The sequence below is a fragment of the Channa argus genome, unplaced genomic scaffold (genome assembly GCF_033026475.1).
Source record: "Channa argus isolate prfri unplaced genomic scaffold, Channa argus male v1.0 Contig023, whole genome shotgun sequence".
NCBI classification, from domain to species: Eukaryota; Metazoa; Chordata; class Actinopteri; order Anabantiformes; family Channidae; genus Channa; species Channa argus.
In genome coordinates, this window is record NW_027125242.1 from 257765 (window position 1) to 283745 (window position 25981).

At 39.5% G+C, this 25981-nt stretch overlaps 1 protein-coding gene across 6 annotated transcripts in view; it reads right to left on the reverse strand.

Annotated features, from left to right (window-relative positions):
• Positions 1–284: 284 nt before the first annotated feature.
• The window catches only part of atp10d (ATPase phospholipid transporting 10D), a 40047-nt gene continuing 14350 nt past the window's right edge, over positions 285–25981 (reverse strand). For 3 of the 6 annotated variants that reach the window (XM_067495498.1, XM_067495496.1, XM_067495500.1), the window contains 20 exons: positions 19448–19652; positions 18049–18134; positions 17277–17383; positions 16561–16692; positions 16023–16135; positions 15000–15252; positions 12668–12885; positions 11702–11893; positions 10789–11479; positions 10575–10687; positions 9418–9544; positions 9138–9322; positions 8208–8508; positions 6496–6572; positions 5814–5939; positions 2803–3003; positions 2054–2134; positions 1683–1787; positions 1331–1518; positions 285–727 (listed from right to left, as the gene is read on the reverse strand). In XM_067495498.1, coding sequence (XP_067351599.1) covers positions 550–727; positions 1331–1518; positions 1683–1787; positions 2054–2134; positions 2803–3003; positions 5814–5939; positions 6496–6572; positions 8208–8508; positions 9138–9322; positions 9418–9544; positions 10575–10687; positions 10789–11479; positions 11702–11893; positions 12668–12885; positions 15000–15252; positions 16023–16135; positions 16561–16692; positions 17277–17383; positions 18049–18134; positions 19448–19652 — 3679 coding nt within the window. In that variant the 3' untranslated portion in view covers positions 285–549. Of the gene's footprint in view, positions 728–1330; positions 1519–1682; positions 1788–2053; positions 2135–2714; positions 3004–5813; positions 5940–6495; positions 6573–8207; positions 8509–9137; positions 9323–9417; positions 9545–10574; positions 10688–10788; positions 11480–11701; positions 11894–12667; positions 12886–14999; positions 15253–16022; positions 16136–16560; positions 16693–17276; positions 17384–18048; positions 18135–19447; positions 19653–25981 lie in introns of those variants that run through there. The other 3 variants (XM_067495497.1, XM_067495499.1, XR_010913554.1) reach the window with 3 other exon arrangements.

A 25981-nucleotide genomic window follows, 5' to 3' on the forward strand; every position in this document is an offset into this window, starting at 1 on the left:
CAATGCTTCAGAAAACCCACAATTTTCATGACAATTTAGCAACTCCAGCTACAGAGAAAGGCCACAAGCGGTAGCTGTAAACTAAGTCATAAGAAAGCAAACATGCTTACTTAACCTGCAGTATCAACTGATCGTTGATATTTATAATTGTAAAATATTAAAATATTGGATAAATATGTTCCATTATGTTCTTGTTTGAAATCTTGTTTTTCAAAAAAACTTATTGATAAACTTAAAGATAAAGTACAGAACACTTTTCTGATTCAATCACTAAGCAGAAAATGTCTAAATAAACGTTTATTTAGCACATTAGTCCAACCAATAGTGTAGTCTAACCAATAAAGAATGGAGTAGTGGAGAAAGGGACTATCCATAGAGAACTTCTTAATGTGCTAGAAAATCCTTTTCTGTAAGTGGCATGCACTTGTATGTCAGCTTTAACAGTCTTTTAGGAAAGCTCAAGTTTTTCTTTTCCTGGCCAGATCCTCCACTCAGCATGAGTGTGTTGGGTCTGCCAGCAGCCTATGGCCTGGGAGTGTGCATATGTCGTCAGGACACCACTGAAGCCATGCCGGGTTCCAGGCTGGCATTGTCAGTGCATACTGGTAGCTTCAGGTTCCAGAGCTGCATTCTTCTGCGATACATCTCTGCACCCACTTTGTCCATCTCAGCTGACTTCAGAACAGCAGAGGGTTGTAAAGTGTTATGCAGAGCTCTTAAAAACAGCCTGTATAGGAGAACACACAGGACATAAATTACGTAAATTATAACATGAATGTTGTGCAACGACTTCCTGCTGGTGATGGGAAAAACTGGGAAACTCAGCCAAAAAACAAAAAAACAGTAAAAAAAAAGTCTAATCAAACTCTAAAGTCTAATCAATTCTGTGGAAAGTCAAGAAAATGGTTCCTTATAAAAACTTGCTCAGAGTGTGCAAAAAAGTGAGTGAACTCATTGAGTAACAACAAGGTTTTTTTCATTTATTTTCCAAAACATTTGTAGGTCCACTACTACCATCACCAATCTTCACTTTTTCACCATCTGGTTCTGACGGACAATTTGAAAGTTGAAGAAACACCTGATCAGCACACACTGAAATAGGGATATCACAGGATGCAAAAGTATACTTTAGCTGTGTCTTCCACATATTGGTGAAAGCTCGGCTGCAATTGTTCTCAGCTGCAAAAAGATTGAGTTTTTAAAATGATTATAGGAGTCTTGATGACTTGTTCACACCTAAGAGAGCTTCACTAAACAGGCCCCAAGTAGAGTTTGTTCATATACAGTGTTGCAAGTGTATTTCCTATTGTGTTTAAAGGTTAGTATATACCTGGGTAATAGAGCTGTTACAGTAGTCAGAGCACATATGATGTAAAAAAGAGGCTTGGACATTTGTAGTGTTTCCACTCCAACAGGATTAGTGGGGGGGCTGCAGGTCACACAGATCACACTGAAGAGCAGCACGAAGCCAAAGTAGAAAGCACCACTCAACACCAGCACCATCACATGAATATATGTCTGCAGAATGACACAGAAGATTATACCGAACAACCTTAGCTGTCAGACTACGTGCTCCAGATGTTTAGCATTCTACGTTAACATACAGCTCACAACATCCAGGTCATTGTAAGAAATTCCTATTTAAAAAGAAATGTGTGTTTTAGTGTAGCTGGGCATCTCACCAGAGTGTGACTCTCGAGGACCTGGTGCAGCAGGATGATGATAAGTGCTGAGGCATTGATCGGAGAACCAAACGACAACTCCCCAACATCTGATCCTGCTAATGCCTGAGAAAAACAGTCTTACGGTTAGATGGTACCGGCGGCCTCACACTGTTACAGAGTGATATTAAATGCCAATAAGCTTAAGAGTCATCAAGATCAAAGCTATTGTATTTACCAGTATCACCCACATGGGTACAACAGAAGTAGAACATAGACAGATTTGGAAAGGCAGGTGTTACTAGTCACCATACATTTAAAATTTAGCAATGGAATGAAAACAGTCACACAATAATACGATAGCACTGAATGACTTATTACAATGCACTTACAAAGTAAGGCACAAAGAAGCAGATGAGGCTTTGGTAAAATGCATCCAGGAATGTGATCCAGAACATGTAGGGACCATAGACCTGCAGAAAAACAGGATCCAACTGTTAGTCCTTCTAAAAAACAGTTCCAACAAGCAATCAGAGTACCGAAGACACATTTAATTTCTATAAAACTGCTCAAAGTCACTGCTCAACTGTGATGATTAACCTTTAACACCCAAAAACGCTTCTTTTTGTTATTGCATTTTTGACTGAATTATCAGATTTTCTCTCTAAATTTAGTGCTTAGTATAGATAAAGTCATTATAGTGGGTGACTTTAACATTCATGTAGATGCTGACAGTAACTGCCTCAACACTGCGTTTAATTCATTATTAGATTCAATTGTTTTTTCCCAAACTGTAAATAAACCCACTCACTGTTTTAATCACACGTTAGACCTTGTCCTTACGTATGGAATTGAAACTGATAATTTAACAGTATGTCTTCTGTCTGACCATTTTCTAATAACATTTTAATTTACATTAGTAGACTATGCAGCAGTTAGAAAAAAATCTACTACAGCAGGTGCTAAAGTTAAAAGGCTGGTAGTCTGGTATAGCACAATGTACTGCAACCCAATATAAGAGTACTGAAATAAAACCTAAATCCTCATACATACCCATTGTAGGGACCAGTGAGAGTTAGCTGGTTGTTTCACAGAAGCCAATAATATGAATGGTGTGAGGAATCTATGCATGTGCATTCACCTTGGAGGTCTGTGCAACCTGGTAGAGCTCAGGCAGCCACATCAGAGTATCTGCAGACATGAATTGATCCAGGACTCCATAGATGAGAGGAGGGACAGAGGTGAAGAGTAGGTTGAAGAAAATGAGCACCCAAGAGTTGGTCATGACACTTCCAGAAAAACCACAAAAAAACTGATACCAGAATAGCAGGTTCACATACATCTGTGGATACAGGAGACAGACACACTGAGTGAGGATTGACCTAACATAGTTTTCTTAATTGCATTTTGTAGTCCTTTTGTCAGGTAACACAAAGTTGCTAGAAACTAGACCAGCTATTGAAAAAAATTCCTGTGGTCAAAATACTTGAACAATCTTAGGTGCAAAAACTGTGGGCAAAAGCAAGCAAGCCTGTTATTTAGGTTAAGAAGGTGTGGTGACGGATAAATACAGAGTCACTCACCTGGGGATACAAAATCACAACGTGTCTACAAATGGAAACATGCTTCTTCGTGCTGTTATTACCTTAAAAAACTGTTTAGTCACTTACCTCGTAATTATCTCTTGTCATAAATGTTTACTTTACATTTTAAAATGTAACAATTAAATGAAACACCACCTGTAGTGTAGTGTCTCTTGCATAAACAAAGCTATGGTTACTTTCGAAAACACAAAATTGGAACCTGACCACAAAGAATTGACAGATATTTAATACACTAAGAAGCACTACCTTTGCTTTATTTTCTTAGTGAATAAACCACAACAAATTAATTCCACAATTCCAAAACAGCAGGATCTCTGTGACTCTTCTTTTGCTCTTGGCTCTTCCATTTCAGGGAATCATGTGCCGCAATCTAACTCTGTCCTCTGCATCCTCTTCTCTTACACCAACTAACTTCATGTCCTCTCTCACTCCATCCATAAATGTCCTCTTTGTTCTTCCTCTAGACCTCCTGCCTGGCAGCTCCAACCTTAGCATCCCTCTCCCTATATATCCACAGTTTCTCCTCTGAACATGTCCAAACTACCTGAATCTGGCCTCTCTGACTTTATCTCCAACACATCTAACATGAGCTGTCCCTCTGTCCTCTCTCTTCCTTTAGTCTATTCTTCAGTGCCACTGTCTCTATGCCATACAACATCGGTGGTCTCACCACCATCTTGAACACCTTTCCTTTGATTCTCACTGATACTCTTATCACACAACACACTTTTCCCATTTTGACCTTCTTGCATGGACCTTCACCTTTCTTCCAAACTCTCCGTTGCTCTGAACCGCTGACTCCAAGTACTTAAACTCCTGCACCTTCTTTACTTCTGCTCCCTGTATGCGTGTGAATGAGTGTTTCTTATTCACACACATGGATTCTGTCTTGTTGTGGCTAACCTTTATTCCTCCATTTTCCAAAAGAGATCCCCACCTCTCTAGATTTTATCTCCAATTGCTCCCTGCTGACTACAGATAACAATGTCATCTAGTTTCATCAAATATCATAGTCCATGGAGATTCCTGTCTAATCTTATCTGTTAGCATTTCCATCACCAGAGCAAACAAGAAGGGGCTCAGAGCCGATCCTTGATGCACACCCTCTTCCACCTTGAACTTCTCTGCCACACCTTCAGCACATCTCACCACGGTCTTACAGCTCTCATACATGTCCTGCATCACTCTAACATACATCTCTGTGTGATGGAAAATCAAGTATGAATAATTTTAATGATCATGTTTGTCTAGTTGTAATGATAATATGTACTCATTGTACAGGATGTTTTATTGGGATGTTGTGACACTTGGTTTTATATACATGTTTTTCTTCTGATAAGTGTCTGTAGGTCAGCTATATGGCAGACTGCCCACATGGAGATATCTCCAAGTTACACCAGATTCCTATTTGCTTAACATACGTTGGAAAAGTTACCATAAAAGGGAAAACAGGAGGGAGCGGCCTGGGGGGGTAAAGAGTATTCTGCCCAGCAACAGAAGGATATAAATTCATGTTTGACATGTTAAGTCCCTAGAACTGGATGGAGGCTTGAAACTAAAAATAAAAAAATAAAACCCTTAAAGACATCCTGGATGTGGAAGGGTCTTTACTGATCACACTCGAGTTGTGTGTCACCAGTAATTGTCAAATTTTGCCTCAACATTCTGCCACTCCAGACGTCCTCATACAATACCACAGCTCCTCTCTCTGCACCCTGTCATACGCTTTCTCTAAATCTACAAAAAGACAATGCAACTTCATATGACATTCTCTGTACTTCTCCATCAGCATCCTCAAAGCAAATACTGCATCTGTTGTTCTCTTTCTAGGCATGAAACCATATTGCTGCTCACAATTGTTCACCTCTGCCCTTAACCTGGCTTCAACTACTCTTTCCCAAAACTTCATTGTATGGCTCATCAGCTTTATTCCTCTATTGCTGTTTATATATAAGTAAAATATTTGAACACTCTAAATGATAAACAGTATAAATTGTTAAATTATTTTCCTATTTAATGTTTACTGCACAATTGTAGGAGGCCTGTTTCCTCTAACATCTTTCTATGTAAATTTGATGTTATGGTCAGCACTGACTGTTCTTTAAAAGCTTCAATCTCCCGTATTTTAATGGGAGCATAGGGTTTGGACTCTACTTCTTCCATGTACAGATTGGCCACAATAGGGACACAGGTGAATCCATGGCACAGCAGCGTTTTGGTTTGTTAAATTGTTGTATTATAAATCAGGTTAGAGTCAAACAAGGAAGATATGTGATCAGGAGTGAGGTGGGTTCTGCTGGATAAAATGCCATCTGGGCAGTCAAGATAACTCACTTGCACTGCCTCATAAGCCTTGCACCTGGTTAAGCCTCAACACCCACCTTTGCAACATGCACTCCATGCAGGGCATCACAGTGTTACAAAGATGAGCAAAGATAATAGAAAAGTTTGCTACTTGTGATGTCCCTGCAGCGTGAGCACCAGAACTACCAACTTAAACAGATAATTTATTTATTACATTTTTACAGAGCTGGTAAAGAACTCTCACCATATTTTTGTAGAAGAAGTAGAGGACCATATTTGCAAGACGAGAATGGCACCAGTGGCCATGAACCAGCAACAGCTTGCTGAGGTGTTTAAACCTGGAGATGGCAAAGTCACTGGACATCACAGCCTGAGAAATGACAGTGGCAAAAATATCACCAAAAATGGAAATGCTTAGAAATACAAGATAAGCAAGCTTATCTTGGACCAACTGGTCCAAGCTGTCGTAAGAGCAGAGTAGAGAGTTGACATAAAGAAGGTGTAGCCCCCAAAACAGACATGAGACGGCTGTAGCTCAGTTGGTAAGGCAGTCGACCATGGACCACCGAGTCAGTGTTTCGATCCCCGCTCCCAGCTACATGTCGAAGTGTTCTTGGGCAACACACTGAATCCCAAGTTGCTCCTGGTGGGTCAGGTGAGCACCTTGCATGGCAGCCTCTCCCATCGTCGTGTGAGTGTGTGTGTGAATGGGTGAATGGGAATCAACATTGTAAAGTGCTTTGGATAAAAGCGCTATATAAGCGAGTATTTACCATTTATTTTATTTACATGAGTCCTTGCTTTGCGACTGTTTGACTAACTTTTCTGGCTCATTAAGACATGTGCCAGCAAAAGCACATGTCATTCAGACCATCATGTGTGATTGTGGTTGGTAGGTGTATAAGGATGAATGTAGTGGTCATCACCTGCATACCCTCCTGACCAGAGATCCCAACACCTACATCAGCTGTCTGAATCATGCTCACATCATTGGCTCCATCACCTAAAACGACAACCAAAAAATATGTAAATATATTGTCTTCCAGGAGGTATGTAATTAATAAAAAGTTCAATAATAAGAATTTATGAATCTAACATAATAGAGACCAAAATAACTCATATATGTCACTGTCCTGTCCCAGTGTTTAAGTTATCTAGCTTCATTTCCCGTTTTGGCTTTTATTTTATTGATCCTCCTGTGAGTCTGTTTGCTGTCTTTACCTTCCTCGCTTTGTCCTGATTTTTTTCACCTGTTCCTCTGTCCTTTTATGCCGTGCTCTCCCCAGTGTTCTCTGCCAGTTTGTAGTATGTGTAAGCGTGTGTTAGTACTCTGTCTGCATTTGTCAGTAGTTTGTATCCTGCCTGGACTGTCAAGGTTTTTGGTCTATGGTTTGGTCTCTCCTTATGTGATTTTGTATTCCTTGTTATGAGGTTTGGTTATTTCTTGTTATATGGTTTGGTCCTTTGTTACATTTTGCATTAGTTTATCCTCCCCTGTTCCCTGTATTAGTTACTGCTGTTAATTTCCCACTGCCTCTAGTTTAGTTTTATTCCCATCTGACTATTTCTGTTTAATTCATTAGTCCCTGTTAAGTTATCGTCTACCTGTGTATTAGAATTAGTTTAGGTCCAGTCTGGTCCCTGGGTGTACCCTACCTTGTGTTAGTCTTGTATGTGTGCACCCCGTTGTTTGAATAGCTGTCCTAGTCTGTCAGTTACCCTGTATGTGTTTAGTATGTTGTATTGTTACCTTTAGCTCTTTAGATGAAGAAAAGTATTTATTTATAAAGATTGTGGCTACAAACAAGTATTATCTATCAGATTTTATGCAGGAAGCAATACTGTATTAGACGTTTGTTTGGTATTATTGAAAACTAGTTAAATATTTAAATAACAAAGCAGGTTTTACTGCGGATTTGAAAAAGTAATTTTAAATATTTGTTTTTTTACTTTATTTTAGAAACACTGGCATTTTTGGTAAATAACTGAATTAAAGGAACATTGTAAGATAATAATAATTATAGTTTTTATTAATGATTTTTAAAAGGCCAGGGAAAACATTTATTAACTACATTTATAACTATTAATGTAAGATTTATGTTCTCCCTGTGAGAGAGAACCCTCACTACCCTGTGGGTAGTTCAGTTTCTTCCTACAGTCCAAAGTCTTGCAGTTAGTTTAATTGGTGACAGTAATTTTAGCATAGGTGTAAATGTGACTGAATGGTATCAGCCCTGTTGACCTGTGACCCCTAACAGGATAAGGGGTTAAAGTAATGTGTTTATTATAATTATTATTATACTGTTACATATAGAATATTTCATAAATTGATTGCATTCTCTATTGTGGTGTACATGCATGGACAAATCTTAGTTTATTGATTTGTTATGAATAAGGTTATTTTTCAGCTAAGGGGTGGACACAGAAGTTACATTTTTCTCACACTGAGACCATTTGTTTGTTGTAAAGGGGTTGCAATGTAGTGGCTAGTGCTTTGATTAATGGGCCAGTGTTGGTCTCTTTGATAGAACTGCCAGCTACCAAATCAAGCCAGTTGGGACAGTCTCTGTAGCTTAAGCTGAGAAATGTTAATGCTGATAGTATGCCTCCAACAATGTATCTGCTACTGTGTCCCTACCCACAGCCATGGTGATGGTGCCTAGCTGGTCCCGAATCAGCTCGACCACCTGGCTCTTCTGCAGTGGAGTGGACCTGCAGCAGATGACTGCCTTGCATCTACAACTCAGCTCCAAGAATTCAGTCTTCAAATCATCCTGCAGGGCCCAGTCCAGCGTCCGTCCATCTATAACCAAAATGAAGCTTGTCACACTGCCTGAGGATGATTCCCCAGGATTCCATATTGCAGGTGTGTTAGTCCGACTGTTTTCCCCACGCTGTACTTCCTGTTTGAGCTCCTCCAATAAAGCTGCACATGTGTCCTGGTGGAGAAGAAATTCATTATTGTCATGTAGGTCATTTATTTTAAAGCATATTCACAAAAGTTGTTTCTTCTTTCTATTTGATAATTGTTTAACACCAACATCAGTGTCCAAAGTTACATATACAATATTTCATAAATTAATGGCATTTTCTATTGTGGTTTATATGCATTACATGCAAGCTGTACATGTAAGAAAAAGCATCACCTGACTGGGTTTTATTTGGTTTTGATTTTATTTTCAGCAACATCAAAACTTCATGCTTTCACGCCACCCTTCAGCTGTTGACTTTAATCACAATGCAACATGATTTTTAATTTAAAGTATTCAAAATGAATGTAGGCTACATTTTACATCCAAATGAAACAAGCTAAATGGTAAATACTCTGCACTTGTATAGTGCTTTTCTATCTATTCTTCACTGCTACACTATAATTTAAATGTGCCCTTGAGCTATAATCTATTGTTCAGCTCTAGTTTGTTTAGCTACAAAAGGTCAGCAGATGACATTAAGCTTGATTCAACAAGACCCAAGAAGACAGGCTGTAGGAGAATGCAGGAACAAAACAGCAGATTTGTACAAACATCTCATTCTTTAAAACTAACAACTTATTTGTCAGTCACTGAACCTTGCTTCTGCAGTTTGCTGTCAGAAGTTGGTCATTGGAACAGAGTAGTTTACAAGAACAGGCGATGTTGATTGCTGTTTCCTGTTTGTCTCCAGTGAGGACCCAGACTTTGATTCCAGCTCTCTGAAGAGCTTCAATGGTCTCTGGGACCTCCTCCTGTAGTCTGTCTACAATCCCTGTGGCACCTAAACGAACAGAGACAACACACTGAAAGTTTTACTGCTTCCTGCTCTAATATAGGAGGGCTTGATACTTTAGCAGCAGGGAGTGGCTGTCCTACCCAGCAGAGTGAGGTTGGTCTCCAGTCTCTGAGCTGACTCCATCAACAGCTCCTCTCTATTCTCTATGCTGCTCTCAGCCAGCAGCTGTCTCTTGAGCCACTCATCATATTCCTCCTCCTCCAGAACCTGCACCCAAAACAGAACACTATTACTTAGTAGCACATGCCTTTAAAATGCTGACAGTAACAAATGCAACTGCATTTATGAATGCAGTAGTTGTCTCTCTACCTAACTGGCAAGCAGGAAACATTTCAAACAACAACATATTTTTTTTTTTAGGTTTCTCTCTCATTTTTACCCCTTTCTGTTTGATCAACAACTTATCGTGCATGAGAAGCACAAAGTTCTAACAGCTAGCAAAACTGGCCTATTATCCAAATCCAGATCATGTCCTATGTCTAGAGGAGCTGTAGGGTGTTTGCAGGAAGCCTAGACATGCAACTGAAGGTCACCAACTATGTGTGAGGATAATCCAAATAATTTTAAAAAACAGATCTGAAAGACTGGGGATTATTTTGTTGATGTATATGCCACTGAGCAATTTTCATAGGAACAAACAGATATTGATGTTTTAATGTGGTATCCAGTTCCACTGATATAAGCCCACCTCCAACCAGATTATAATGCTTAACCTAACCTGACCTCAATCTTACTTTAGGAAGGAAAACTTGCTGTCTGTCACGGCTATCACCAAGTTGTGTTGGAAATATAAAGTCAGGTTACGGTATGCAATAGTCACAGATTAAGTCAGACACATCATAGTGCAAAAAAGCTGCACATTTAAAGCTAAGTGACGAGGCACTGGATTTTTAATTATGTTATGTTTCTTCCTTCATTCTTTTGCACAACTAGAAAGACTAACTATACAGGCCAATAGTAGCCTAATTTTTACTGCACCTTGCATATTATACGCCACTGTCATATACCCATTTCATCTGCTCTCCACTGTCTTCTATCAAGAAATGCAAAGCACCTAAAATAATTAAACAGATTTTATATGTTACCAGTTTGCATTTAGGGGAGCTCATTTACCTGCACCTGTTGTCAAATATTTAAAACTTAAGTTGCATTAATTTGATTTGTTTTTGTTTAGAGATACAAGACTTTAGGATAATACATCCATCATAAAAAAACACATATTTACATAAAGCATTACCCTTTTAGCAATGCAGAGTGTGCGGAGGCCTTCTCTTGCATAGCTGTCTAAATGTTTTTGGGTTTGTGATTTGATGCAGTTGGAGATCTCCTGAGCCTGCTCTGTGCTAGAACCTAAGAGACATGACAACACAAACAAAGATTGCTGGTAATTCTGTAATTATTTGTATTTATATTAGTCAAGTGACATTTTATGGTCATATTCATATTACTACCGTAGTTACTTATAGGTGCCTCAGCCAGGTCCATGACAACAGAATCAGCTCCCTTGGTGTAAACAACCACTTGGCCTGTGAGCGGGTGGCGGACCACTACTGACATCCTCTTCCTGTTGGAGTCAAAAGGAAGGATGTGAAGCAGCTGGACAGCCAGGGAACCAATTCCTGGCAAATCTACTAGCAGACTCTCTGCAGAACGTCCCCTCAGGGTACAGCGATATGCCCGTGCTGCATAGACCAAAGCTGCCTCATCTGGACTCTCTGCCTCATACAGCAGTTCATCATCAGTGTCACTATTGGTGTCCACTTCTCTGACCCTTTCTTCCAAATCCTGTCTGCCCTCGTGAGATTTTGTCTTTGTTTCATTGACGACATCCTCTGTCTCACTGTTCATCAGGTATCCAGAATTTTCTCCTTCCCCTCTGCCAGATAAGTCTAGTTTTTGCTTGAGATTGGATATGCCCAAGTTTCTTCCTTGTCCAGGTTCTGATAGATCTGTGTTGCTGTTGGGGAGTATAGACAATGTAGAGGAACTGGTCTTCCCCCTGGTAAAGACCCTGCTGGCGAGGCTGCATGGGCTGCCTTTGACCTGCTGAGGGGAGCGGGCTAAGAAGGGAGAAAAGCTGAAGCGCTGGAACATCAGCTTGATTTCCTCCAGGGATTTCAGAGGTGTTCCTCTTTGCTGTATCTGCAATTGAAAACGCCAATTAGCTTGAAACAATGCAGAGCTAAATGAGCATACACTTGCAACTGAACCCACCAAGCAACAACCAAACTGGCAAAAAATTTGTCTTCTGCTTGGTGGGTTCAGTTGCATGATGCTAGCATATGTTTAATTTATACGAGGCTTCAGGATGGAGAGAAAATATTTTCAAATTGGTAAATCAAATCATCTGCTTTTGTAACTTACCACATGTAGCGATTGGCTGGGAGAGGAGACTACCACACTGTTACAGATGGCAAGAGATAGGAAGAAGTCAGTGATGTAGGTGAGCTCTAGGTTGGATGGAGTCCCAGAGTAGTTTGCACTCAAAGAAAACTCAGGAGAGAAAAGCCAATTTAACTTCCTCACAAGCTCAGGGTCTGGTATGATGTCCTTTGCCTGAAGAAACAGACGCACTCATCACAGCTAGAGCATGACCCCCCACCTTCCAATAGACTAAAGGGGTTAGGTGGACTAGGGGGGTAAAAAAAAAAATCTGACTTTAGCTCCTATAGTGAATTTAAACTCATTGTTTAGATGCATAATTTTACTCTAGCAACCTGATTTTCTCTGTACATGTGAACTTTTGCAGTACAGAAGTGGGTTATCCCAGTGATATACATCTGCACATCCATACGGAACTTTATCTATTGTCACCACTGTATGACATTTACTTTGAGTTTTCCTCCCTCTCTTGAAATTTGCTCAGTGAGATCTATGGGTAAAAAGCAGTCTAAGAGGGAGTGGGGCCTTATAGATGATTCTAGCACTGTTGTACATGAAGATTTATCTGTAATATTTAGGGGGAGGATCTGGTGAATTCTTTCTCTAATGGCTACAATTTTATTTATAAGAAAAGTCATAAAATCATTGCTTCTCAAAGTTAAGGGACTAGGCTCAACAGAACTATGGCTCTTAGTCAGCCTGGCTACAGTGCTGAAAGAAACCGGGGATTGATCTGGAAGATTGTGTAGTCCATGGACAGTCAGAATAACAGCATTATAGATCACACAGATAAATGAAGAGTGTGATTAGTCTTACGTCCTTCATTAGCAAATTTTATATCTGTGATAAAATAGATTTTTGATTACCCATGTAGCTTATTAGAATTAGGCTAATAAACAAATACATAAATAAATGTGTGTCTACATTGTATAGGAATCTATAACAGACCATGTGGCTGGCGAAGGCGTTGGTCCTGCACTGGATGTAGTTGGACATTTTTTCCTCCTCCTCTTCTGACTCAGCAGTGAGTGTGTGCAGAGACACAGAGCTGCGGGTGCAGCTGAGGGAGCGACAGCTTAGAGATTTACCACTGCAGCCTGACTTCAGAGTCACAGAGCGACCGGCTGCCTTGTTCTTCTCCCTTTCATATATCTCCAGCCTCTGAGCTGACACACAGAAAAACACAACCACAGAGAATTTACGACACATTCATATTGAAGTCTGGTGACATCCAGTGTGTGCTGCTGGTTTTGTTTCCTTTATTATTATAATACATGTATTAGGTTAGACTCAATAATCAACCTTGTTGTCACTGTACAGTATGTGCCAGTTCAACACATCTTTTGTTACTATGACATTAATTAGCCATGTTTCCATAAAGCATGACACACTGCAGTCCTGGTACACTCACCCGTCATCAGAACTGCAAAATAAATAATTTTAATGTGACAAATCTTACATTCCCCAGAATGGAAGGCAGAAACATCCCCGTTTTTCTCGATGCTTCACTCCCAACCTTGCACCCTCTCCTCCAATTCCTTCTGGGGAATTTCTGTTGCCTGGTAGCAGGCTTGTGCTCTGTGGAGCTAACAGTTGTTTTCATGTATAAATAAAACAATAAATATACATACATATTTATGTATATGTGTATATAAGTTATACAAACACAAACAAGTTTACATTTTGTCACATTACAACCACAAATATAAATGTATTTCTTTGGGATTTTATGTGACAGACTAACACAAAGTGGTACGTCAATGTGAAGTGGAAGGTAACTTTTCTGAATCGTGTGTCATGCATTTGTATTTAGCTCCCTGAGTCAATACTGTGTAGAACCACTTTTTGCTGCAATTACAGCTGCAAGTCCTTTTTTGGTTTGTCTCTACCAGCTTTGCACATCTAGAGAGGGAAATTTTGCCCATTCTTCCTTGCAAAATAGCTCAAGCTCAGTGGGATTGGATGGAGAGCATCTGTGAACAGCACTTTTTAAGTCTTGCCACAGATTCTCACTTGCATTTAGGTCAGGACCTTAAATGGGTCATTCTAACACATGATTATGCTTTGATCTAAACTATTCCATTGTAGCTCTGGTTATATATATATATATATATATATATATATATATATATATATATATATATAACTGTTGTCTTCTGGAGGGTGAACCTCCTCCCCAGTCTCAAGTCTTTTGCAAGACTAACAGGTTTTTTATGGGGTGACTGTGGCACACGAAGGTAGAGCAGTTGTCTATTAATCCCACAGTTGTTGGTTTGATTCCCAGTTTCTCTGGTCATGTGACAAAGTAACACTGAACCCCAACTTGGTTAGTCCCAGTGAGCATTGGCCAGCTGTATAGCAGCTACCCTATCAGTGTGTGTGAGAATGGGTGAGAAACAGTGTAAACAGTGCTTTGAGTGCCAATAGGTAGAAAACTGCTATATAAGTGCAGACCATTTACCATTATTTTGGCTCCACCCATCTTTCCATCAACTCTGACAAGCTTCCTTGTCCCTGCTGAAGAAAAGGATCCCCCCAACATGTTTCTCTATCGGGATGGTTTGTTCAGTGCATAAGATTTTCATTTAGGTCAAAAAGATAAGTTATGTCTCATCTGACCAGAGCACCTTCTTCCACCTGTTTGCTGTGTCCCCCACATGGCTTGTCGCAAGCTGCAAACTGGACTTCATATGGCTTTCTTCTTGAAACTCTGTGCACAACTAACCTGAGCTGTGCTCCTCCAGTTACCATAGGCCTTTTGGCTGCCTCTCTGATTAATACTCTTCTTGCCCGGCCTGTCGTTGGACGGCCATGTCTTTGTAGGTTTGTTTGTATATTTTTTATAACTTTTGAACCCCTCCACAACTTTATCCCTGACCTGTCTGGTGTGTTCTTTGGACTTCATGATGGCGTTTCTTTTCTAATGTTTTTTAACAAACCTCTGAGGGCTTCACACTTAAATGACAATAAATAGCAACAGCTCATATGACACTGGTGATGTTCATCGTTTTACAAGTGAAAGACAGTGCCAATGGTAGCACACACTAACAACAAAGCCCAGTGCAGCACTCCTTTCTGGCCTTCAACCATATTTCCATGTAAAGGAACATGAAACACACCAGAAACACACCTTAATTTAAAATTTTTATTAAAAAAACTATGGTTCCTGCAGGTCATCTGCTTTAATCAAGCCATTCCTCATCACTATGAAAATATTTTATATATTTCTGTAGTCGCAAATGAAAGTTAAAACATTTTTGCTGTCAGAAACAGCTCTTACCATTTTCCTCATGAGGATATTCAACTCCATAGATACTGCAGCGGCGGAACACCATTTTGTTCTCTGTTAGAGTTCCTGTCTTATCGGAGAACAGGTGCTGGATCTGACCCAGGTCCTCAGTGATGTTAAGGGCCCGGCACTGGATCCTGGAGTCCAGTGACTCATTGTACAGAGCTAAGTCATTTTGGATAAAGTAGATCTGACAGAGTTTCACTACCTCAATTGACACATACAGAGAAATTGGGATCAGCACCTGTGGGATAGAAATTGATTACACTTTTTGTATGATAAAATAATAAGTAACTTCTATAACTGCAGAAGAACTAACTTGGATTCAACAAACAGTTAACAGGCAGTTATAATGCATATAAAATGGATTAAGAACAGTTCTTGACAAAAAAATTATAAAAGTCATGATATCTAGATGTTCTTTTCACTAGTTTGTGTCTTTTCAGAGTTTGTGTCACACATATCACTGTAATACAAAAAGCTACGTAGTCTGTTGTTGCTTTGTAATTTTGGCACATTTTAAACTTTCAAACTCATACATTTGTTAATAGTACATTACATCAGGATACATAATGAATTTGTAAGGTTTTTTTGTAAGCTATTCTTAGCCAAACCTCCCATACAGCAAAGCATAGGCATCAACTTAGGATCTTTAGTGACTGTCTTTACTGTTGACCAACTGAGCTTTAGCGACCACATCTCCTTTATCTCTCAGACATGCAATCAAAGCTCTGAGTCCTGCCTACAATGAGGTCAACTCAACAGCACCCTCCTACAAAAACACTGTTGGATTCCCTCCTGCCCACCGCACGGTGGCCACGGCACGCACAGTGTCTGGTGGTTCCTACCCCACAAAAAAAAGTTCCAAAGCATGGCTTTTCAGCTCAGTTGTCCCACAATTGTGGAACAAGCTACCAAACTCTGCAAGCTCTCCAATATTGAATAATTGAATACAGAAGTCTTCAATCATCTACAGTACAAAACACCTATTCTGTATATATACACAAGTTATACCTGCAGCACAATGATCATAGTCCAGAACACATAGAATCCAGCCAGGGCAGGAGACTTCACCCCATCAATTTGAAAGACTGGATCATTGAGGTCCTTCAGCCAGAGGCCATGACCTAAAACACACTAAATCAGTTAATCGCTCTAAAAATTAAAGTTATACTTGGTTTAATTGCTTAGTTCCTGAGCAAATATTGTTGCCGTTATTTATGTTTGGGTATACTGGAGCGGTCATCTACCAATCTCATAGTTATTGGTTTGATCCCTGGCTCCTCGGGCCACATGTTGAAGTGTCCTTGAGCAAGTCACTGAACCCCAACTTATTTACTCCCAGTGAGCGTTGGCCAGCTGCATCGCAGCTCCCCCATCGGTGTGTGAGAGTGTGTGTGATTGTGAGTGCAAACGGGTGAAGCAGTGTAAAGCACAGTGTCAATAGGTAGAAAAGCGCTATATAAGTACAGACAATTTATCATTATACAAAGTCTATGATACACAACATTAATAATGCTGCTGTATGTCATCACTCTTTGCTGATACTCACCTATAGCAGCAGTCAGACACATGACGATAAGCAGGAACACACACCACAGAATGTCTGTGTTTAAATGCTTCTCCAGCTGGCTGCGCTTATACCTTGGCCCACTGTTGTTCATCATGGCTTTAGTCTCATGACCTAAGTAAAACAGCAAGAGGAGAACAAATGGCCACAGACCATAATCACCAACCAGCCACAACATTAATAGCACATGGTGTTTTTAAATGCTCGATTCGAAAGGAGTAAGATTGCAGCTATACAGCCCTGTACACATTAACTGTGATGTACTTTTTTGTATTCTGTCCATCATGGCCAAGTATTAGATTTTTCCCTTGCTGATCACTGTTGTGGCCAATTTGTGTGCTATACTACACACTAAAATTTAGTCAGAGCTTACACAACTCATCATGAAGCCTCACTTTGATCAATTTCATAGTTTGTTCCTAAGTTGAATATATCATTCTGTACACATACAGTAATTGGCCCACAGACTGCTTAAATACAGAGGTGTGGGTTATTGGAGATCTTCTAGTACAAACTATTATTTTAGTTAAAAATTTCAATATAGTGTTTAAAATTGTAAGAAGATAACTGTAGGATTTCTAGCATGCAAAACAAATCTAAATTTGGGTTCTTGGATTCCACAAACAAAAAGCTCAGACTGCAGTGAGAATAACAGTTTAACTGCAAGTCAAATGGCGTAAGTGATGCTTTGCTCTTACCAGCATAGACCACAATGCCCACCACACTCTCAGTGTTGCGGATGGTGCAACTCCTCAGCAGGAGGTTGCTGTTATGGAGGCCGACACGAACCCCAGTGGAGTGCTCCCTGTGGAACAATACATGTGCACGCACACACACACACACACACACACACACACACACACACACACACACACACACACACACACAGGCTGGAGCTAAGGCACTAAGAGGTATACATTTGCTTTACTGTTTGGAAGCCAACTAGTCAAATTTATTTTTGATTAAATTATGATTGAATTATATCAATATTAAAATAACTGTGCATGTAACATAGCAGTACTGAAAAAAAAAAAACTTTCAAAATTATTAAAAATGGTGCTGGTTATGTTATGGCTTGTTGAGGAAAATCTACTCAAATGAAAGCTGAAATTTGGCAATTTAATGTAGTATCAATTATTTTTTTCAAATTGAATGTGACTCCCTGAGAGAGACTGGAGACCTGTTTAGAGTGTACCCTGCCTTGTGCCCAATGACAGGTTGGGATAGGCTCCAGCCCTCTGTGACCTTGAATAGGATAAGTGTTTCTATATAATAGATGGATGGATGAATGTGCTAAGGCATAAAGCACAAAGGACAGAAAATATTAAACTATTTAAATAGTAACTTAAACTAATGGTTTGGTTAAGTTACGCAACACTGTTTACTTAAACCTCCAAATAAAAAATAAATCGGAACTAAACAGTAAATAGATTTGTATCTTTAATCAGTGTAAGATAATAACAAACTCACATGTAGCCTCTAAACCTCCTGAGGTCATTGTTGGGGTTGTCACACTCAACCCGACTGTTGTAGCTCTCAGGGGTGAAATCGAGTCCCTGGAAAACACACACAAACACAGACAAAGCCTTTGACAAAGAACAAATGAGATGGGATAGTCTGTCATTGAAAGATGCTGTGGTATTGTGTAATTAGAAATATACCATTACACCTCTGGGCTGCAAAGTAAATTACTTATGCGGATACCAAATTGGAACCAAAGTACTGATTCCACTAGTCTTATGTCCATTTCTGGTCTTTCTTGGCCAAATCTATTTTCTTCTTGTTATTGGTCTACCTGAGAAGTGATTTCTGTGCAACAGTTTGACCACAAATGCCTGATACAAACAACCTATTCTGAATCGGTTAAACTGAAATAGGTCTGATACTTAAAATCCAGCATTCATGTTGGCTCTACTGTTAGCAATTTCTGAGGCTGGTAAGCTCTGCAGCAGAGGTATTTCTTCATTTCCCTTTCTGGGGTTATCCTGGTTAACATTTTGCCAGTAGTGTGCAAAGCTGTCAAGAAGTTAAAAATGCCAACTTCAAGTAATCTAAAATTTAAAACACTGTTTGCTTTGTCAGACACTTCACCCTAGGGACGACTGTGGCTTAGGAGGTAGAGCAGTTGTCTACCAACTACAGGGTTGTTGGTTTAATCCCCAGCCCCTGCAGTCACATGTCAAAGTGTTCTTGAGCAAGACACTGAACCCCAACTTAGTTGCTTCCGGTGTGTGTAGTAGCTACAGTGGCAGTAGCTACAGTGCCATAGGCTGTAAACCTCTTGATGATATTGCGCACAGTGGAAACATGAACATTAAGATATCTGAAGACTTGTAGCCTTGAGATTGTCCATGTTTATTTCTTTAAAATCCACAGACACCTCTTTAAACTTTTTTCTTTCACAAAGGTTGAGTCAACTTCTTTCCATATTAACTGGTTGCAAGTGTGATTACTATATTTCACAAACCTGTTACTTGCCACATGTGTGTCTAAATACAAATTATAGGAGCATCACATGCTTGAAAAGCAATTATTTCTTACAATTTTGACAAGGTCCCAATAATTTTGTCCATTTTTGAGTTCCGTATGAATTCTTATCAAGTTTGACTTTCTTCTCTGTTTTTTTGTGTTGTTTTAGTGCACAAAACAAAAATAAAGCATGTGAATACCAAAACATTAGCAATTGGAACAATTTTCTGAGAGATGGGTTGCATTTTCTGAAAGAATTGCAAAGGTGCCAATATTTCTGACCATGACTGTACATACAGACTGGATGGATACATTGAGCAGACGTAGACAATAGAAGCAGATTTGATCTAAGGGTCTCAAATTAGGGCAAAGACACATCTTACACCTATTGATGTATTACCTGCACTGGGAGGTCTGAGACCACCTGTCTCTGTTTCAAATTGGTCTCTCCATCTAAGTTTGCTGTTTCAATGTAACAAACCCCACGGGGGTCAGAGGAATATAGCAGCAGCATGTCAGCGGGGATGATTTCATTACAAGAGAGGTGGACAAAGTCTCCAACTCGCACATCCTTCCAGTGTTGGTCAATGTACTCTTTCTGCTTGCTGTGAGACAGACAGACAAAAAGGTTAAAACAGATCATGACATGGCAAAATGATCTGTAATGATTGTCTTGGGTGTTCCATAGAATGCCTCTATAGTTACTGTGTAAGTCAGAAATAAGGTGCCCTTTTCTGAATTTCCTATAAAGTGCCCAAATTTTTCTTTCTGTCAGTAGTCACTGACAAAGACTGACCCCATACATGGCCACACATCATACCTGGATTAGTGTTCTTTCATTATTAATGGGCAAACAAAGGAAAACAAATATTAATATAAAAAAGAAATAACCAGACACAGTGGTCTATTGGGTATATTGTATAAGAACAAAATACTGTGAATAATCCTGTGTACTACAGTGGCCTCTAGAGACAAAGATCAGAAATATTGTGAGAGCCGTAAAGAAAGTCCCTAAAACTGTTGAGAGGTCTTGCTGAAAAATGACCCCAAACGCAACAATTCCCGGTTGTGTAAGAATTATTTGGAGAAGAAAGTAGCTGCTGTATCATTTTTGGTGATGGCTTCGTCAGCTCAATCACCAGATCTAAATCCCATCTAGCTGGTGCGGGAGAAGCTGAACCACAGAGTTTGTGAATCCGCATAAACTCTGGTCAATCTGCTCAATCAGCACAGCAGACCTTTAAGATGTTCTGCAGATGACCTATGATGAAAATCTCCAAAAACTGCTCAGTACAATGTCAGGCAGTTATTTCTACAAAGAGTGTTTCTTTGATGAAAGAAAAGTTTACCATTCAAATTTGATTTGAACATTATTCTGTGCTCATGCCTAAATATACAGTATAAACCAGATGCTTACATACACTGTTTAGGACATACAACCTTTTTTATTTACTCTGACATTAAATCAGACTTTTCCTTTTTTAGGTCAGTTAGAAATATTACAATTATTTCTATTTTCTAAATTCCACAATAATGAGTAAGATAATTTTTTATTACTTTCTTCAAAGTCAGAGGTTTACATACACTTCCATAGTATTTAGTAGCATTGCCTTTGAACTGTATGACTTGGGTAAAACGTTTTGTGTATGCTTCCAAAAGCTTCTCACAATAGTTTGCTGAAATCTTTGCCCGTTCCTTGACAGAATTGGTGTAACTGAGTTTGGGTTATAGGCTGCTTTACTTGCACATGCCTTTTAAGCTCTGCCCACAAATTTCCGATAGGATTAAGATCTGGGCTTTGTGATAGCCACTCCAAAACAATTACTTTGTTGTCCTTAAGCCACTTTGTAATTATGTTCGCAGTATGCTTAGGATTTTTTGATGTTGCTTTTGGAGGAATGGCTTCTTCCTCGTTGAGTGGCCTTTCAGCCCATGTCAGGACTCGTTTCACTGTTGATAATGACACTCACACCAGCTTCAATCAGCATCTTCACAACTTATTTTGCTTTTGTTCTGGGGTTTCGCGTACCTTTCGCACCAAAGCACATTTATCTCTGGGACAAAGAACCGTCTACTTCAATTCAATTCAATTCAACTTTATTTATATAGCGCCAATTCACAACAAAGTCATCTCAGGGCACTTTACAGAATAAAGTCAAGATTATAAAGATGTATAAAGAAAACCCAACAATTCCCCCTGGAGCAAGCCATAGGCAACAGTGGAGAGGAAAAACTCCCTTTAACGGAAGAAACCTCCAGCAGAACCAGGCTCAGGGTGGACGGCCATCTGCCTCGACCTGTTAGGGTGAGTGGAAAGGGGAGAGAGAAGAGAACAAAGCAACAAAAAGCAACAACAAAACATCGGGCAGATTGGTAGGACCAGTAGCTGCACGCTGGAAGACACACAGCTTAAAAGCCGGGGGACACCTGCAGAAAGGGACAGAGAGAGGGGGACAGAGGAGGACAAAGACAACTACGGGAGAGAACACACAGAGTTAATGACACACAGTGGTGAAAATTGCGGGGTGAGAGGAGAGGAGAGATGGTCAAGAGGAGGAAGGAGCTCAGTGCATTGGGGGGTGGGTCCCCCAGCAGTCTAAGCCTATGGCAGCATAACTATAACTAACTATATGCTTTATTAAAGAGGAAGGTTTTAAGCCTAGACTTAAAAGTAGAGAGGGTGTCTGCTTCCCGAATCTGAACTGGGAGCTGGTTCCACAAGAGAGGAGCTTGATAGCTAAAGGCTCTACCTTTGGAAATTCTGGGAACCACAAGTAGGCCTGCATTCTGAGAACGAAGTGGTCTACTGGGATGATATGGTGCTATGAGGTCTTCTAAATATGATGGAGCCTGACCATTCAGAGCTTTATATGTAAGAAGCAGGGTTTTAAATTCTATTCTAAATTTAATGGGAAGCCAATGGAGAGAAGCTAGTGAAGGTGAAATATGATCTCTCTTTCTAGTTCCAGTCAGCACTCTTGCTGCAGCATTTTGGATTAATTGCAGGCTCTTTAGGGAGTTACTGGGGCATCCTGAAAGTAGGAATTACAGTAGTCCAACCTAGAAGTAACAAATGCATGGACCAGTTTTTCAGCATCACTTTGAGACAGGATGCTCCTAATTTTGGCAATGTTCTGTAGGTGCAAGAAGGCTGTTCTAGAGATTTGTTTTATATGTGAGTTAAAGGACAGATCCTGATCAAAAATAACTCCAAGGTTCCTTGCAGTAGTACTGGAGACCAGACTTATGCCATTTAGAGTAACAATATGGTTGGACATCATATCTCTGAGATTTTTGGGCCCAAATACTATGACTTCAGTTTTGTCTGAAGATTGTGGGACATCCAGGCCTTTATGTCTTGTTTCTAGCTTTATTAACTGATTATTTTCATCTGGTTCCATAGATAAATATAGCTGGGTATCATCAGCATAACAGTGGAAATTTATGGAGTGTTTTCTAATAATGTTGCCTAAAGGAGACATATATAAAGTAAAAAGTATTGGTCCTAACACAGAGCCTTGTGGAACTCCATAGCTAACCTTTGTGTGCATGGAGGATTCATCATTAACATGAACAAATTGAAATCTATCAGACAGATAGGATTTAAACCAACCTAGTGCAGTTCATTTAATCCCAATTTCATGTTCCAGTCTCTGTAATAAAATGTTATGATCAATGGTATCAAATGCAGCACTAAGATCTAACAGAACAAGTATAGAGATGAGTCCATTATCTGAGGCCATGAGAAGATCGTTGGTGACTTTTACCAGTGCTGTTTCTGTACTATGATGAACTCTAAATCCTGACTGAAAGTCTTCATACAAATTATTCCTATGAAGGTGATCACATAATTGTTTTGCAACTACTTTTTCAATTATTTTAGAAATAAAGGGGAAATTAGATATTGGTCTGTAATTGGCTAAAACACCTGAGTCAAGACAGGGTTTTTTAAGTAATGGTTTAATTACAGCTACCTTATAGGCCTGTCGTACATAGCCAGCTTCTAAAGACAGATTGATGATATGGTAAATGATCTGCACTTATTTAGCGCTTTTCTACCTATTGGCACTCAAAGCGCTTTACACTGCTTCTTATTCACCCATTCACACTCACAGTCACACACACATTCATGCACCGATGGGGTAGCTGCTATGCAGCTGGCCAACACTCACCGGGAGCAACTAAGTTGGGGTTCAGTGTCTTGCTCAAGGACACTTCGACATGTGACCGGAGGAGCCGGGGATTGAACCAACAACTGTGAGATTGGTGGACAACCGCTCTACCTTCCTGCGCCACAGTCGCCCACGCCCAGTCGCCCATATCTAATATGAATGTATCTATTGAGGGTAAAGCTTCCTTGAGCAGCTTAGTTGGAATAGGGTCTAGCAGACAGGTTGTTGGTTTAGATGAGGTAATAATTGAAGTTAGCTCAGAGAGATCTATGGGTAAAAAGCAGTCTAACAGGGATTGGGGACTTATCGATGACTCTAGCACTGCTGTACATGAAGATCTATCTGTAATATTTGGGGGGAGGATCTGGTGAATTCTTTCTATAATAGCTACAATTTTATTCATAAAGAAAGTCATGAAGTCATTGCTGCTCAAAGTTAAGGGAATAGTAGGCTCAACAGAACTATGGCTCTTAGTCAGCCTGGCTACAGTGCTGAACAGAAACCGGGGGTTGTTCTTGTTTTCTTCTATTAATGATGAATAATATGCTGTTCTGGCTTTTTTGTACATTTTTAAACTATTTTTCCAGGCTAAATGAGATTCTTCTAACTTTCTGGAACGCCACTTCCTTTCTAACTTTCGTGTTTCCTGTTTTAAGTTGCGTGTTTGTGAACTATACCATGGAGATCGCCTCTGCTGGTTTACTACCTTCTTTTTTAGAGGGGCAACACTATCGAGTATTGTACGTAGTGAGGCTGCAGAATTGTCAACAAGATAATCTACTTGTGCAGGAGTAACATTAAGGAGACTACTTTCCATTGTATTAACATATGGTGAAGCAAATGATGAAAGAATAATTTCTTTAAATTTGTTGACAGCTTTTTCACTTAAGCATCTGCTATAGTGGAATTTTTTCCTAACTGCTATATAGTCTTTTTCCAGTTTGGGTGTGAAAGGCTAAGAGTAAGGCTCTCAAATGAGTTATAACTATGTTTAGGTCTAGGAATTATTGATAAGCTAGAATGGAAGATTGCTGCTACTCCTCCACCTCGGCCTGTGCTTCTAGGAACATGATAATTAATATGACTTGGGGGGGTTGACTCATTTAAACTGGCATATTCTTCCTGCTGCAACCAAGTTTCAGTGAGACAAAATAAATCGAATTGATGATCACTTATTAAGTCATTTACTAACAGAGATTTAGAAGAGAGAGATCTGATATTTAATAATCCACATTTAATAGTTTTGGGGTTTTGTTCTGTAAAAGGAGTAGTCTTAACTTTTATTAGGTTATTATGATTAACTCCTCTTCCTGAGCGGTATGATGGCTAAAGATTTCCATGGTGTTTATAGTTGCATATAATAGATTGAACAGATGAATGTGGCCTCTTCAGGCATTTGGAGAATGTACCCAAGGTTGAACCAGACTTGTGGAGGTCTACAATTCTGTTCCTGATTGATTTTTCCCATAATGTTACAAAAGAAAGCAGTGTGTTTGAGATGTACCCAAATTTTATTTTCCAATTAACTCAAATGTTGTCAAGAAGCTTCCAAAGCCATGATATTCCCATGATACTACTTTGAAGAAAGTAAAACTCTAGATGGCATAGGTCTGGCCTCCAGTACTACTGCAAGGAACCTTGGAGTCATTTTTGACCAGGATTTGTCCTTTACCTCACATATAAAAGAAATCTCTAGAATAGCCTTCTTTCACCTATGGAACATAGCCAAAATAAGGAGCATTCTATCTCAAAGTGATGCCGAAAAACTAGTCCATGCATTTGTTACTTGGACTACTGTAATTCCCTACTTTCAGGATGCCCCAGTAACTCCCTAAAGAGCCTGCAATTAATCCAAAATGCTGCAGCAAGAGTGCTGACTTAGCAAGAGAAATCATATTTCACGTTCATTAGCTTCCCATTAAATTAAGAATAGAATTTAAAACCCTGCTTCTTACATATAAAGCTCTGAACGGTCAGGGTCCATCATATATAGAAGACCTCATAGCACCATATCATTGCAGTAGACCACTTTGATCTCAGAATACAGGCTTACGTGTGGTTCCCAGAATTTCCCAGTAAAGTGCCTTGAGATGACTTTGTTGTGAATTGGCGCTATCTAAATAAAGTTAAATTGAATTGAAATAATACAAAATTCTCTAAGAAAATTCTATCTCTCACCATTTTGGCATTTAGCAAATAGAAATTATTGTAATAATTCTAAAATAGGAAAAGTTTAGTCTTATTTATTTGTTTTAAACAGTGTATGTAGACATCTGGTTTTGACTGTATTTTAAAGTCTCCTCCACCTCTGACTTATTTTGTAAGCTTAGAGTACAGTTTTTACTGCATAATGATGGAAAACGCTGCTTTCTGACTTTTCTCTCTTTGTGTATTTTCATGTCGCAGCAGAGTGACAGCACGGGAGGACGGAAAGGAAAAAAAAAGGAGACATGCAGCGGATCTATAACAGTTGAAATTTTTAAAATCCATGGGGGATTAGACTTCTAGGAGGCATTTTGTGTTAGTTAAATTTCCTGGCTGACTTTGGGGGGACTTTGTTAATAGGTTAACGGGTAATGCCACCTCATTTTTAAAGCAATCTCTACTTCTATTAATTCACTTAGGGCATGTTTCCATCTGCAGCACATGCACAGTTGCAGGAAAGTGATCAGAAACCTGGTTACGTGTATATGTAGTCGAGTAATGTTGTTGTACTATGTTATGTGCAGGACACACTATTTTATTTTGAAGTCTGCTGTACT